This window comes from Schistocerca piceifrons, chromosome 2 (assembly GCF_021461385.2).
Source record: "Schistocerca piceifrons isolate TAMUIC-IGC-003096 chromosome 2, iqSchPice1.1, whole genome shotgun sequence".
Lineage (NCBI taxonomy): Eukaryota > Metazoa > Arthropoda > Insecta > Orthoptera > Acrididae > Schistocerca > Schistocerca piceifrons.
This window is the reverse complement of record NC_060139.1, coordinates 267,899,891-267,912,717: the sequence shown is the minus strand read 5'-3', so window position 1 is coordinate 267,912,717 and position 12,827 is coordinate 267,899,891. Positions and strand designations below refer to the sequence as shown.

At 39.1% G+C, this 12,827-nt stretch overlaps 1 protein-coding gene across 1 annotated transcript; it reads left to right on the top strand.

The window, feature by feature from the left end:
• Positions 1 to 6,260: 6,260 nt before the first annotated feature.
• On the top strand, positions 6,261 to 9,409 carry LOC124775347. Its single transcript, XM_047250179.1, has one exon. The coding sequence runs from the start codon at positions 6,408 to 6,410 to the stop codon at positions 8,856 to 8,858; it is 2,451 nt and encodes an 816-aa protein (XP_047106135.1). The 5' UTR covers positions 6,261 to 6,407; the 3' UTR covers positions 8,859 to 9,409.
• Positions 9,410 to 12,827: the final 3,418 nt, after the last annotated feature.

The following is a 12,827-nucleotide window of genomic DNA, read 5'->3' as shown; positions in this document are numbered from 1 at the left end:
CTGAAGCCCTGATAAATTCAGCAATGGATAAGTTTAGGCCAAAAGGTACTACACAGTATTGTAAACTTTCCCTGTTTACAAAAATGCAGTATATTCCTAGAATTGGGTTCTAAAGTGATCTGATGAAATCCTGCTGTCAAATCCAAACTTGTGAAATGAAATTTATACAATTCCTCCATCGATTGTGGGTGGTCAGCTTCCTTTTCCATCACTAATTCAGAAAAATCTTCACTAACCATTTGGTTATCAAAATACTCATTATCTTCATCCAAATAGTTTCTGTCATCAAATACTTCTACTCCTCTTAAATTATTACTACAATTCTGATTAGACATTATGCATAATTTAGTTTCACCATGAACACCAGACTTTGGATCAATAAAATTTAATATCATATTTAAACAGTCATACCTAGCATTAACATTCAGTATCCAATCCATCCCTAACAACATCTGTTCATTCAGGTCAGTTATTACCACGCATCCTTGTTTGAATACAACATTACTGACAGTAAATGAAATTAATACTCCCCTATCTATCTCTTAATTTATCAGATACACCACCTGGGCTACCAGTGTCCAATAGACAAACTCCTTTCCAGTTGCCTATAGATATTTCAATGTAAGGACTACCGAGTATTTCATGCTTATCACTTCCATCCTCTTATGCCAATAAATCATCTTCAATCTCCCTACAATTTAAATCAGCATTTACTTGAACCTCATTTCCAAATTTAAGTTGTACAGTACTTAAAGGTAGCTTACAACTAGAAAGTGTGAGTTTAATGCTATCCCAGTAATCACCTTTTCTTACAGACTACCGATTCTCTTCCGTTACTTTCAGGACCTTATCACTAATTACCTTATCTCGATCCTTCTTACTGTAACAACTGACCTCAATGGGTATCAGCTGATTTTCATGTACCTGTTTTTCCGATGCCATATCATCATATCCTACCATTCCATTACTCATATCATTGTCTAGTACTTCCACATAAACCATACCATCTAATTCATCTTAAAATAATCAGCATCAGTGTCAATAGTCTCAAAATAGTCATTAGAACATCGTCTGCACCTACATGAATCTCAACGTCAACTACATATGTCTCCACATCACAATCGCTTTCAAAAGTACTTGAACTTGTATCAGCAGGGACATAAACATAATTTAACTTAGTTATATGATCCTTACTTTCCTCCACATCTTTTTCAGACAATACTGAAAATTCATCATAACAAAATAAGCTAACTAAACCAAGGTCATCAGCATCATCATATATGTTACTATTACTAAACACACAACTCTCATCAAACAAGTTAGTCAAGTGATCTGCTCTAAGATTAAATTTATTTTCTACTTGACTAGTATCTTCACTCATTTCTACATCTACGTGGATACTCCGCAAATCACATTTAAGTGCCTGGCAGAGGGTTCATCGAACCACCTTCACAATTCTCTATTATTCCAATCTCGTATGGTACGTGGAAAGAATGAACAGCTATATCTTTCCATACGAGCTCTGATTTCCCTTATTTTATCTTTGTGATCGTTCCTCCCTATGTAAGTCGATGTCAACAAAATATTTTCGCATTTGGAGGAGAAAATTGGTGATTGGAATTTCGTGAGAAGATTTCGTCGCAATGAAAAACGTCTTTCTTTTAATGATGACCATTCCAAATCCTGTATCATTTCTGTGACACTCTCTCCCATATTTCGCGATAATACAAAACGTGCTACCATTCTTTGAACTTTTTCGATGTACTCAGTCAGTCCTATCTGGTAAGGATTCCACACCGCGCAACAGTATTCTAAAAGAGAACAGACAAGTGTTGTGTAGGCAGTCTCCTTAGTAGGTCTGTTACATTTTCTAAGTGTCCTGCCAATAAAACGCAGTCTTTGGTTAGCCTTCCCCACAACATTTTCTATGTGTTCCTTCCAATTAAATTATTTGTAATTCTAATACCTAGGTACTTAGTTGAATTTACGGCTTATAGATTAGACTGATTTATCGTGTAACCGAAGTTTAATGAGTTCCTTTTAGCACTTATGTGGATGACCTCACACTTTTCGTTATTTAAGGTCAACTGCCACTTTTCGCACCATTCTGATATTTCTCCTAAATCGTTATGCAGTTTGTTTTGATCTTCTGATGATTTTATTAGTCGATAAACGACAGCGTCATCTGCAAACAACCGATGTTGGGTGCTCAAATTGCCTCCCAAATGGTTTATATAGATAAGGAACAGCAAAGGGCCTATAACACTACCTTGGGGAACGCCAAGTTCTGTCAGCATGAGCTTCCAAAATGCTTTATCATGATCAACTCCGTTTGTCTAGTAATTACTGTGTCTACTGTGGTGACTGCGACCTGAATTTCACCTTCTTCTCTTACCTCCAGGCTGATTTCTGTAACTGTTCTTCACCTCAAATTGACATGCTCGCGATGAGGTGCTTACCTGTTTTCCTAATTGTTATTTTCGTAGGATCTGTTACCATTTCTCTTTTGATTACCTCTACCCTGCTCATTCCTATTGTTGTTATTATTCTGGTTGTGATAATTGTTACCAAAATTACTATCACTTTTATTACCATCATATCTGTTGTTGTTATTCTGGTAGTCTTGTGATAACCTCCCTTTCTCCCAGGCATGATCTAATTTATCTATGTATTTCAGGAATTTCTCAATAGTGTTGTCTAGTCAGTAAACAAGACTCCATTGAAGACAGCCAGGTAAACGCTGTTCCAGCGTGTACCTTTGGATTAATTTGTCAAGCGGTTTATCTAAGTGTGCTAAAGTTCGAAGCTGCTTTTCACAAAATTCTTGCATTCTCATTTCTCCCTGGCAAAATCTACTTCCATTCAAAAATTCTGATTTTATCCGCGCCTGCTCACTTTCTGACGAAAATTTGTTTATAAAAAATTTTTCAAACTCTGCAAACGTCATTTCTTGGTTAACATGTTGGTTGGCCCAGGATAAAGCTTTGCCATCTAAAAATCGTTTGACAAATTTCACTTTCATATATTCTGGCATGCTCGGTGCAAAGCTATCCTACGACTGGTGCAAGTAATCGACAGGGTGTAATTTAAAATCACCCAGAAAATTTTTCGTAATAACGTTATAGCAATTGTTTTGAAACATGTTATTACCACTATATATACTGTTAAACATATTAGCCTCTAGATTTACAACTTAAGAGTTGACCATGTGAAGATTATTTGATACTTCATTCACTTTCCTGTTTACTGAAGAAATTTCCTCTGAAACAAGTATAGAATTCAATTTTAGTTTCTCATCAGTGAAATTATTTTCGGTTTCAATATAAGTTTGTGTGTTATGCAAATCTGACTTTCGTCTGCCGAGTTCGTCAATGATGATGTTTTCTGTTCTTTTTACTCGTTCGTCGACTACGTCAACATGTTTGTTAATTAGCTGCAATTCAGTAACTGCAATGTTCTTCAAACAATCCACTTCAAATTCTACATTGTGTAATCTTTCATTCACACTGTTTATTCGTCTATTTGCCTTATTAACATCTTTCCTAGTTGCTTCTAGTTTCTGATATATTTTTACGAGAATATCGTCTACTTTTCTAAAATTAATTTCGGTGTCCTCCCTATTTTTTTATTTTGCTCCGACATTTTACTCGTTAGTTTATTATCTAGTAACGTAGAAAATTTTCCTAATATGTCTTCTGATTACTGAAATCCATGGAAAGGTGAAATTATACTACTTGATGAAATCTCGCTGCTTTGAGCATGCAGCTGCCGACCCGATGCTGTTGTGATTCCATCTTTGTAACATACAGCAAATATATTGCTTCTACTCATTTTAACTAATTTGGCACAACTTGACGAGATGATAAAAAAAAAAACACTTTCAAGACTATGTTTCCTATAATACACTCCTGGAAATTGAAATAAGAACACCGTGAATTCATTGTCCCAGGAAGGGGAAACTTTATTGACACATTCCTGGGGTCAGATACATCACATGATCACACTGACAGAACCACAGGCAAATAGACACAGGCAACAGAGCATGCACAATGTCGGCACAAGTACAGTGTATATCCACCTTTCGCAGCAATGCAGGCTGCTATTCTCCCATGGAGACGATCGTAGAGATGCTGGATGTAGTCCTGTGGAACGGCTTGCCATGCCATTTCCACCTGGCGCCTCAGTTGGACCAGCGTTCGTGCTGGACGTGCAGACCGCGTGAGACGACGCTTCATCCAGTCCCAAACATGCTCAATGGGGGACAGATCCGGAGATCTTGCTGGCCAGGGTTGTTGACTTACACCTTCTAGAGCACGTTGGGTGGCACGGGATACATGCGGACGTGCATTGTCCTGTTGGAACAGCAAGTTCCCTTGCCGGTCTAGGAATGGTAGAACGATGGGTTCGATGACGGTTTGGATGTACCGTGCACTATTCAGTGTCCCCTCGACGATCACCAGTGGTGTACGGCCAGTGTAGGAGATCGCTCCCCATACCATGATGCCGGGTGTTGGCCCTGTGTGCCTCGGTCGTATGCAGTCCTGATTGTGGCGCTCACCTGCACGGCGCCAAACACGCATACGACCATCATTGGCACCAAGGCATAAGCGACTCTCATCGCTGAAGACGACACGTCTCCATTCGTCCCTCATTCATGCCTGTCGCGACACCACTGGAGGCGGGCTGCACGATGTTGGGGCGTGAGCGGAAGACGGCCTAACGGTGTGCGGGACCGTAGCCCAGCTTCATGGAGACGGTTGTGAATGGTCCTCGCCGATACCCCAGGAGCAACAGTGTCCCTAATTTGCTGGGAAGTGGCGGTGCGGTCCCCTACGGCACTGCGTACGATCCTACGGTCTTGGCGTGCATCCGTGCGTCGCTGCGGTCCGGTCCCAGGTCGACGGGCACGTGCACCTTCCGCCGACCACTGGCGACAACATCGATGTACTGTGGAGACCTCACGCCCCACGTGTTGAGCAATTCGGCGGTACGTCCACCCGGCCTCCCGCATGCCCGCTATACGCCCTCGCTCCAAGTCCGTCAACTGCACATACGGTTCACGTCCACGCTGTCGCGGCCTGCTACCAGTGTTAAAGACTGCGATGGAGCTCCGTATGCCACGGCAAACTGGCTGACACTGACGGCGGCGGTGCACAAATGCTGCGTAGCTAGCGCCATTCGACGGCCAACACCGCGGTTCCTGGTGTGTCCGCTGTGCCGTGCGTGTGATCATTGCTTGTACAGCCCTCTCGCAGTGTCCGGAGCAAGTATGGTGGGTCTGACACACCGGTGTCAATGTGTTCTTTTTTCCATTTCCAGGAGTGTATTTTCAAAAGTATCTCACACACAATTATTTTTGCCTGACTTTGGCATGCAATTTCACTTCGCTACTAGTATATGGCACAATATATTGTAAACAATTTTTTCACCTGAAACTTAATAACGATTAGCATATAATGCAGTTTCATACGCATCCCAGCTCCTTTCACCAAGTTGAAAAATAACGTGGCAAAAATGTTTCTGTACTGAAGTTTGGGATGTGTTGTGTGTGACCATTGCTTCCCTCCATCCACTGAGGACAGATTTTTATTCGATAAGTCTTTGTTGTAGTATAGTTTAAAGAGGGGCTAGCTCATCTGTAAATTATGTATAGAATATGATAGGGATTCCATCTGACCCTGGATGTTCGTTCAGTTTTAACGATTTCAGTTGTTTCCGAACGCCACTGTGAGTAATGTCTATTTCAGACATCTTTCCAGGGCCCCAAGAATTAAACTGGAGCAATAGTTACGTGTTTTCCTTTGCAAAGAAACATGTGAAAAACTGAGTTTTCTACCTTCAATTTCAGTTCCTGTCTCGGCAGTGAGTGGTTAGAAACTAACTTTGCTTTCATTAACAGTCTTTATACACTACCAGAATTTCTTCGTATTTTGTGAGAAATTTTTCGATAATGCTCTTCTACACTACGTAGCTGTTGAAGACTTCATGCATTTTCCTCTGGACAGCCAAACGTGATTCACTCATCATTTCTCTATGGGTAGCACTACGCTTTGTTTTACCTCTGTTATGCAACAGTCTCAGATTCTCTAAATTTTTGCCTCGATATATATCTGCTAGGGCTAACTACAGAGCTACGTACTATATTTTATTGCCGGCAATTTTCGCGTAAATGTAAATTTTTTCTGTCGAAAGTAACCTCTCGATTATGGATATCGACCATTCCGAAACACTTATCGATATTAGGTGTTTAAAAAGGGGCGAGTGCTTGGAAAGTTGAATAACGCTGTGTGGTTTGATTGAGGAAATTGTCAGTGTGAATTTTAGTTGGTAGTGAATTCTAGTAAAATGCGATTGACGCCGCACCGAAATTTATTGTGTTGTGTGTAGCTGTGTCATATATCAGTGACATGGATGGGCAAGTGTGTGTCGAAGAAGCTAAAGCAGATATCACTGATTTAAAGCATGTTCTTGCTGTTTCGGAAAGTGAAAACAAAAGTTTAAAGAAGGAGCAGACGATTGCAAGTGGTCGTATAAGTGTGCAGCATAGGGAGTCCTATTCTATTCTCACAAAGTTAATTGACAAAAACCAGAAACGCTTGTTACGTTTAACTGAATTAGAAGACACGCTTACCAAGCAACTGTTGAAGGTTTGTGCCGAATTGACAGCAGTAAACGACGATATATCAAAAATTGAACTGAATAATGAACATAAAAAGCATCGTGCCAAATCGCAACTTTCGAAATTTGGGACACCTTACTTTAGACACAAGGAATCTAGACCTGCCGATAACTCTGATGTTTTGTTGTTACGGCAGATTGGTGATATAGGATATGTCGATTTGCCAAAACCACAAAGTTGGCTAGAATCTGAAAAGAAATGTTTAGTCAGGGCCATTGAAACTGAAGAACGAAACCGGCAAATGAAGGATATCGAAATAGAAAAACTTAAAATTAAGAAGAAAATGCAGACTTGTGATGAAAGTGAGCGACTGGAGCTTCAGTCAGAACTTGACAGATTAAAGGAACAGTCTTGTGTAATGAAATGTACGGGAGGTATTCAATTGTTTCAGAACAGCCCTTGTAAATATGATTGGTTTAAAATCTCGATTGTAGATTTGAAAGGCAAGCATAGCCCACAGGAATGTCAAGCGATGTGGACGCATTACCTTCATCCAGCCGTTAACAAAGGTCGTTGGAAGAAAGAAGAAGACGAGGCATTGAAAATTCTTGTGAAGAAATATGCATTTAGCAACTGGGATACAATTGCATTGGAGCTTAATACAAGCCGTTCAGCATTTCAGTGTATGTGCCATTTTCAGAACAGACTTAACCCACTGTTAATGAGAAACATGTGGGACGAAAATGATGATTATACACTCACAGTACTCATTAAGTCTTTCAGGAAAGGAGATTATATACCATGGAAAAAAATTGCGTATTGTTTTAGCAATTGCTCAGTTTCAAATGTTGTATCACGTTGGAAAACCATAAACCCTGACGCAGTTAAAGGAAAATTTTCAGAAGCAGAGGACGTGGTTCTCGTTGCGGCTGTCAGGAAGTTTGGTAAAGATTTTAAAAAAATATCAGACCATTTTCCAGGACGAACAAGTGCGCAGCTGCAGGAGCGGTACAAATCTTTTTTAAAAAATGAGCGTGATGCGCAGCCTTGGTCGCCAGATGAAGACAGGCTGATCTGGGAGAAAGTTAAAGAATTTGGACACAACTTTTCTCATATTGCAACATTCTTAATGAACCGTAATCGAACTCAGATAAGACATCGGTATTACAGGATGCTGGACTGGCTGAAGAAACATCCAGGTGAAGAGTATCCTGCATGCAGGAGTGGTCAATTCAAAATAGCTGAAGGACCAGATGAACTTTGGAAAAAGGTTGTGAATGTTATGAAGGACAAAAAAGTGAAATTTAGTGAAGTCAATGGTGATGCACTTATGGACGATGACAGTTTTTCAAGCCTCAAAAGCAAGTTGAAATTAAGGAAAAGGTCTGGGGTAAGACCTGGCCACCAGAGGACGTTTCATGATGTTGATTTAGAACTCGCCAATTATTTCTGTTGTGTTTATCCACAGAGTGGAGGGAGGCATAAAATCAATTACACCAATGAGGAAATTGATACACATGCTCGTGCCACATCAAAATTCTTAGATTTTTTGTGTGCAGATTTGAAAAGTGTGCCTGACAGTGAAATTGAGAATGACCAAATGCTTTCCAGGTTAGACAAGTTGGTGCTGAAGAGAATGAATGTCAATGAAGATGAGAATTCTTCAGCTATGCAAGGATCTGCTGGTGCTAGTGTAAGTGCAGAAAGAACTGAGAATGATTCAGAAAATGGTACTTTAAGTGCATGTAGGATATGTAACATTAAACATGGTGAAAGATCTTACGTTAATGTCTGGCATAATGCAGTACCTCCGAACCAGACCTCACTCATAGGAATTCGTTCTATTATGTTGTGGCGCAATGTTTTGCAAGCTATGATTTCTCCACCTAAAATTAAGACTGAGGATACATTTGAGGAATGTGATCAGCATGAGAGAATTCAAGTGAGTGAAGGAAGTTGTGGAGCAGACGCAGATGAAGAATGTAGTGAGTGTATAAAGGAGGCGAAAGCTGTATTTGAAAAACATTCAGGTATTTGGAAATCTCGTTTTCAGTCTGTTTTTGCATGGGCAGCTTTATGTAGTGAGTTTGCTCCTATGTCAGAAGATACATGCTGCCTGGATGCTGAATTTAGTGAAATAAGTCTTGGCAACAAGGGTGAGTTAATGGACGATTTGGAGACTACAGAGTCTAATGTAAATGTAGGAAGGAAACAAAAGAAAAAGATAAAACTGAAATGATCATTGTTCTTCTTCTTTTTTTTTTTTTACACACTATGTTGTTAGATGTCAGCCAGGTGCACTAAGTTCAGAGAAACAATGCTGTTGTGAGAACATGAGTAACGTAACATGTTTTATATGTGTAAATATTACTGTGTTGGTTTTGTTTGCATTAAGTCTTTCCAAAGCTTATGTCACATCAGTCTGAAAATCCAATTATATAACTTGAAAAGATATGTGTGTCATACATTTACATCTCCAGAAGACAGTTCATGCAAGTGTTTCATGCATTGAGATGATTTGAATGTAAAAAATGCATTTGTTTGTTCATTTGTTGTGATGCTTTCATGTTCTCTTCTGCTTTTTTTTCCCATCATATTGTTCTTAGCCACCAAATTTCCTTGACATTGCTTATCTAGTTTGAGTGTACATGCAAGACACAGATTAATGACCAGATGTATGTATTTAAATGTGAGCTATCTGTGGATACTGGAAATATTGGATAGAACCTCAAATGTAACAAAGGAAAAGTTGTTTGTTTATAGATGGCTCATTAAAACATTGTTTTAGTATTATCTGTTTTGTGCACCTTTTATACATTTGAAAATACATCTGTTCACTCTATTGTCATTTGTGGGTTACATGATGGAGAAAATTCTGAGTTGTGTAACATGTCAGTATGTAGATTGGTAGAGATGTTAGAAACTGGTTTACATGCACTATGTAAGCTTCAGTTGGGGAACCAGATAGTTTGCTTATGTCATTAAAGTGTTACATTTTGTAACACATGCCAAAGTCATAATAAAAAATGAAGCAAAGCCGGTGCTTTCTTAGAATTACTAAGTAGTTGCAGCTTATGTCCTAGGACTGACAATTACAAAACAATGGTTTTGTGAATGCTGCAAGAGTAAGGGTCTGTGACTGCATGGGTTTCCCAATGTAATGATTTGTGGTTATCTCCTTGCGTTTGCTGAACATACTCGATATTTCAGTGATCCACCGCCTTGCAGAGAAACACTTAAGCTGCTGGGCCCTGCTGAAAACTGATGACAAGACTGGAAACCGTTGTCCTATATGGGCCTTACATTTCATGTTGCTAATAAAAATTGTCTATGCTTCAGTTGGGCAATCAGATAGTTTGAAGATGTGATAAATGTGATAATGATTTTTTAGGATGCCCCCCCCCCCCTCTCTCCTGTGTAAATGAAAAAGGACCTTGCAGTGAAATACATAATCCCATAATATAAAGTTGGTGTGGTCTACAGGCAAATTACTTTTGTATCTTGGGTTATGTTTGTATAAGCTGGAATATGCTCGATTATTGTGATTCAGGTTGGACTGTAGCTGTGTGTTCACCCAAATGTGTTTGTTGAGAGCAAGGAATACCACATTATACACCCTTTTGGTTGAACTATTTGCGTGAATTGAATTTGACTTTCGTGATCTGCTTGCAAGTTCTGCAGTCAGTGGCTCTTACAGTCATCAGTGTTTAATGTCCAAGGCTCCTTGTGTGTTCAGAGTTTTCTACCTTGGAAAAGAACAATCTTAGGTGTAGTTATGGACTGAAGTTCACTTGCACAACTAGTAGATCATATACTTGTGGACTATATTGAAACATACTCGTATTCTTTTTGGCAGACATGAGTTTTTTTGGCAGCTTTTATGAAAAATATAATAAGTCAATAATAGTAATAAAAACAAAAGTGTGATTAAGGTTTCATAGGCGCTTCTGCTCCAAGGGCAAATGACAGAGCTGGAGCTAGACTTTTGATATACTAAGTCGGATGGAAGTATATGGGCAGCAAACATTTAGTCAAATGTATTATGATTAGTTAGTGCAGTCACACCTATCACATAGGTGGTATAGTTCTGCATGGTGACAGGATGCTGTACTTTGGAGAAAGGGAAATGCATAAAATTGGGGTTGGTGTAAAATGGAAATAAATTGAACTACAACATACTGGAGAACCAATGTTAGAGGGAATATGATGGACAGAAAATAACCCGGTAATGGTTAAGAAAGTGAAAAGAGATGGAACAACTCTTGTTGTACTGTATAAGTACGCATTGTAAATTGTTTCCAGTTTCATCAACTGACTAATGGCACTTACATGATATATTTTTTTATCTTACACAAGGAAAAAATTTGTCATCACCAGTCCTGCGTGATCCAAATAAAAATTAGTTGAACTGTCATTTCGGCACACATTTAATTACTCAAGATTCGTGTGGAGGCGATGTCTTCACGTTGTGGCTGAACCAGATAATGGTACTGTTTCTTCAGTGCAGCACATGTAGCAAGGTAAGTTGTTGAGGTTTTGTGGGAGTGTTGGAAATATAATAGAGAATAATGGCAGATTGGAGCATTAAGATAAAGTCATGACACTCGTTTGGATGAACCATGGGGTTGAGTCATGCCTGGGGAAAATCAAAGATATGGGTTATGCCCTAATTGTGATGTGGGATCTGGAGTAGTTCTTACTTACATAGTAGTTTCCTCATCCATTGATCATTTTCAAAATGTCAGACATATCCATCTTTGAGAACTGATTTTTTTTTTTTTTTTTTTTTTTTTTTAAAAAGGGTAAGGTATGTCTTCACTGAAGTTGTTTCTTACTAATTTCTTTGTTGCAGTTATTTCTTATCCCTTTCGTTGTCACAGATATTTCTTACACTTTGCTGTAGTTTCTTGTCAGTTTGTCAGGGTTGTTCATTGCAGGTTTCTGTGTTGTAGTTTTTTAGTGCTAATTTGTTTACTGGAGAGGCTTCTAAGAAATCTGAGACCATCCAGTGAGTTCTTGAGTTCTGTGTTTTCGTGAGGAATTTGCCAGTTGACACAGCTGCAGTGTGTTTTGTGAAAAGGACTGTTTGAAATGTCTTCTGACTGGGGCCATAGGAGAGTGAAGTGTGCTGACTATTTGCATATCGATAAAAGAGTGATATAAAGACAAACAAAATAACACTTTGTTCAGGTTGGGCATAAATGTTCTCATTTGTAGACTCTGTTTCAGAGTGAAGATGTTCAAGTGACACCTTTTTGTGTTCTAAATGTTTTGGCAGAAAAACAATGATAGTATCTGAACAAGGTGAAGCCTTCCATGGTGCAGATTTTGCGTCAATAGAGGAAGAATTAAATACCGTGAATCAGTCAGTTACAGAGGTAGATGTTAGTCCCATTAAGAAACCTTGGTCATTGAAGTCGAGTCATAAGCTCTATGCATCAACAACGCACACAGAAATTACCAAAGCCTTGGATGAATACACTACAGCAAAACTGACCACACTTTTCAAAGTAGAAAATGAACAAAAACACTCTTGCACCTCTTGCCAGGAATTTTTCACAAATATAATTTCAGCTGTTGAATTTTGTGCATCCTACAGTGAAAAGGTGCAAGTTTTAACTATTATTCCAGTGACATTTTCAAAGAAAACAATTTTGAATTACGTCCCATCAATATCCAAGTACACGACAGGCAAATCAAGAAATGTGAGGTCTGTAAAAGGAGTCTTTGGAAGACCAGATCCCTATTATGGTCATCCCGTAGAAGCATCTCAAGTTCAAATAGTACAGTCATTTTACCTGGAAGATAAATTGGACTGTTCTCGCAAGAGTGCCAACAAAAAATGATACTATAACTGTAACAGTTGAAGGTCAAAATGTTGTAAAAGTGAAGAGGTAAATGACTCGCAGTATTAAAGAAACTTTTGCAGTTTATAAGAGCAACTATACAACTTCACATATTGGAAGATCAAAATTTTATGCACTATGACCTAAGTGGGTAGTTCCACATCCACCTAGAGATGTCTCTTTTTGGACTTTGTGTGATAACTTAGAAGAACTTACTGGAGCACATGACATAACACCTTGGTTGGGCATGTGAAGTCGTTAGTAGTCTGTGATGTAAAGTGAGATACTTGTTTGTTTCAAGAACGTGGTGACTGCCCTGGAAAGGGAGGGCTGTATTTACAGACATTTGGCTTGGAAGATGT

Bases quoted from the DNA above. Each gene is read 5' to 3' on its own strand.
- LOC124775347 (XM_047250179.1), top strand. From the start codon at position 6,408: ATGGATGGGCAAGTGTGTGTCGAAGAAGCTAAAGCAGATATCACTGAT.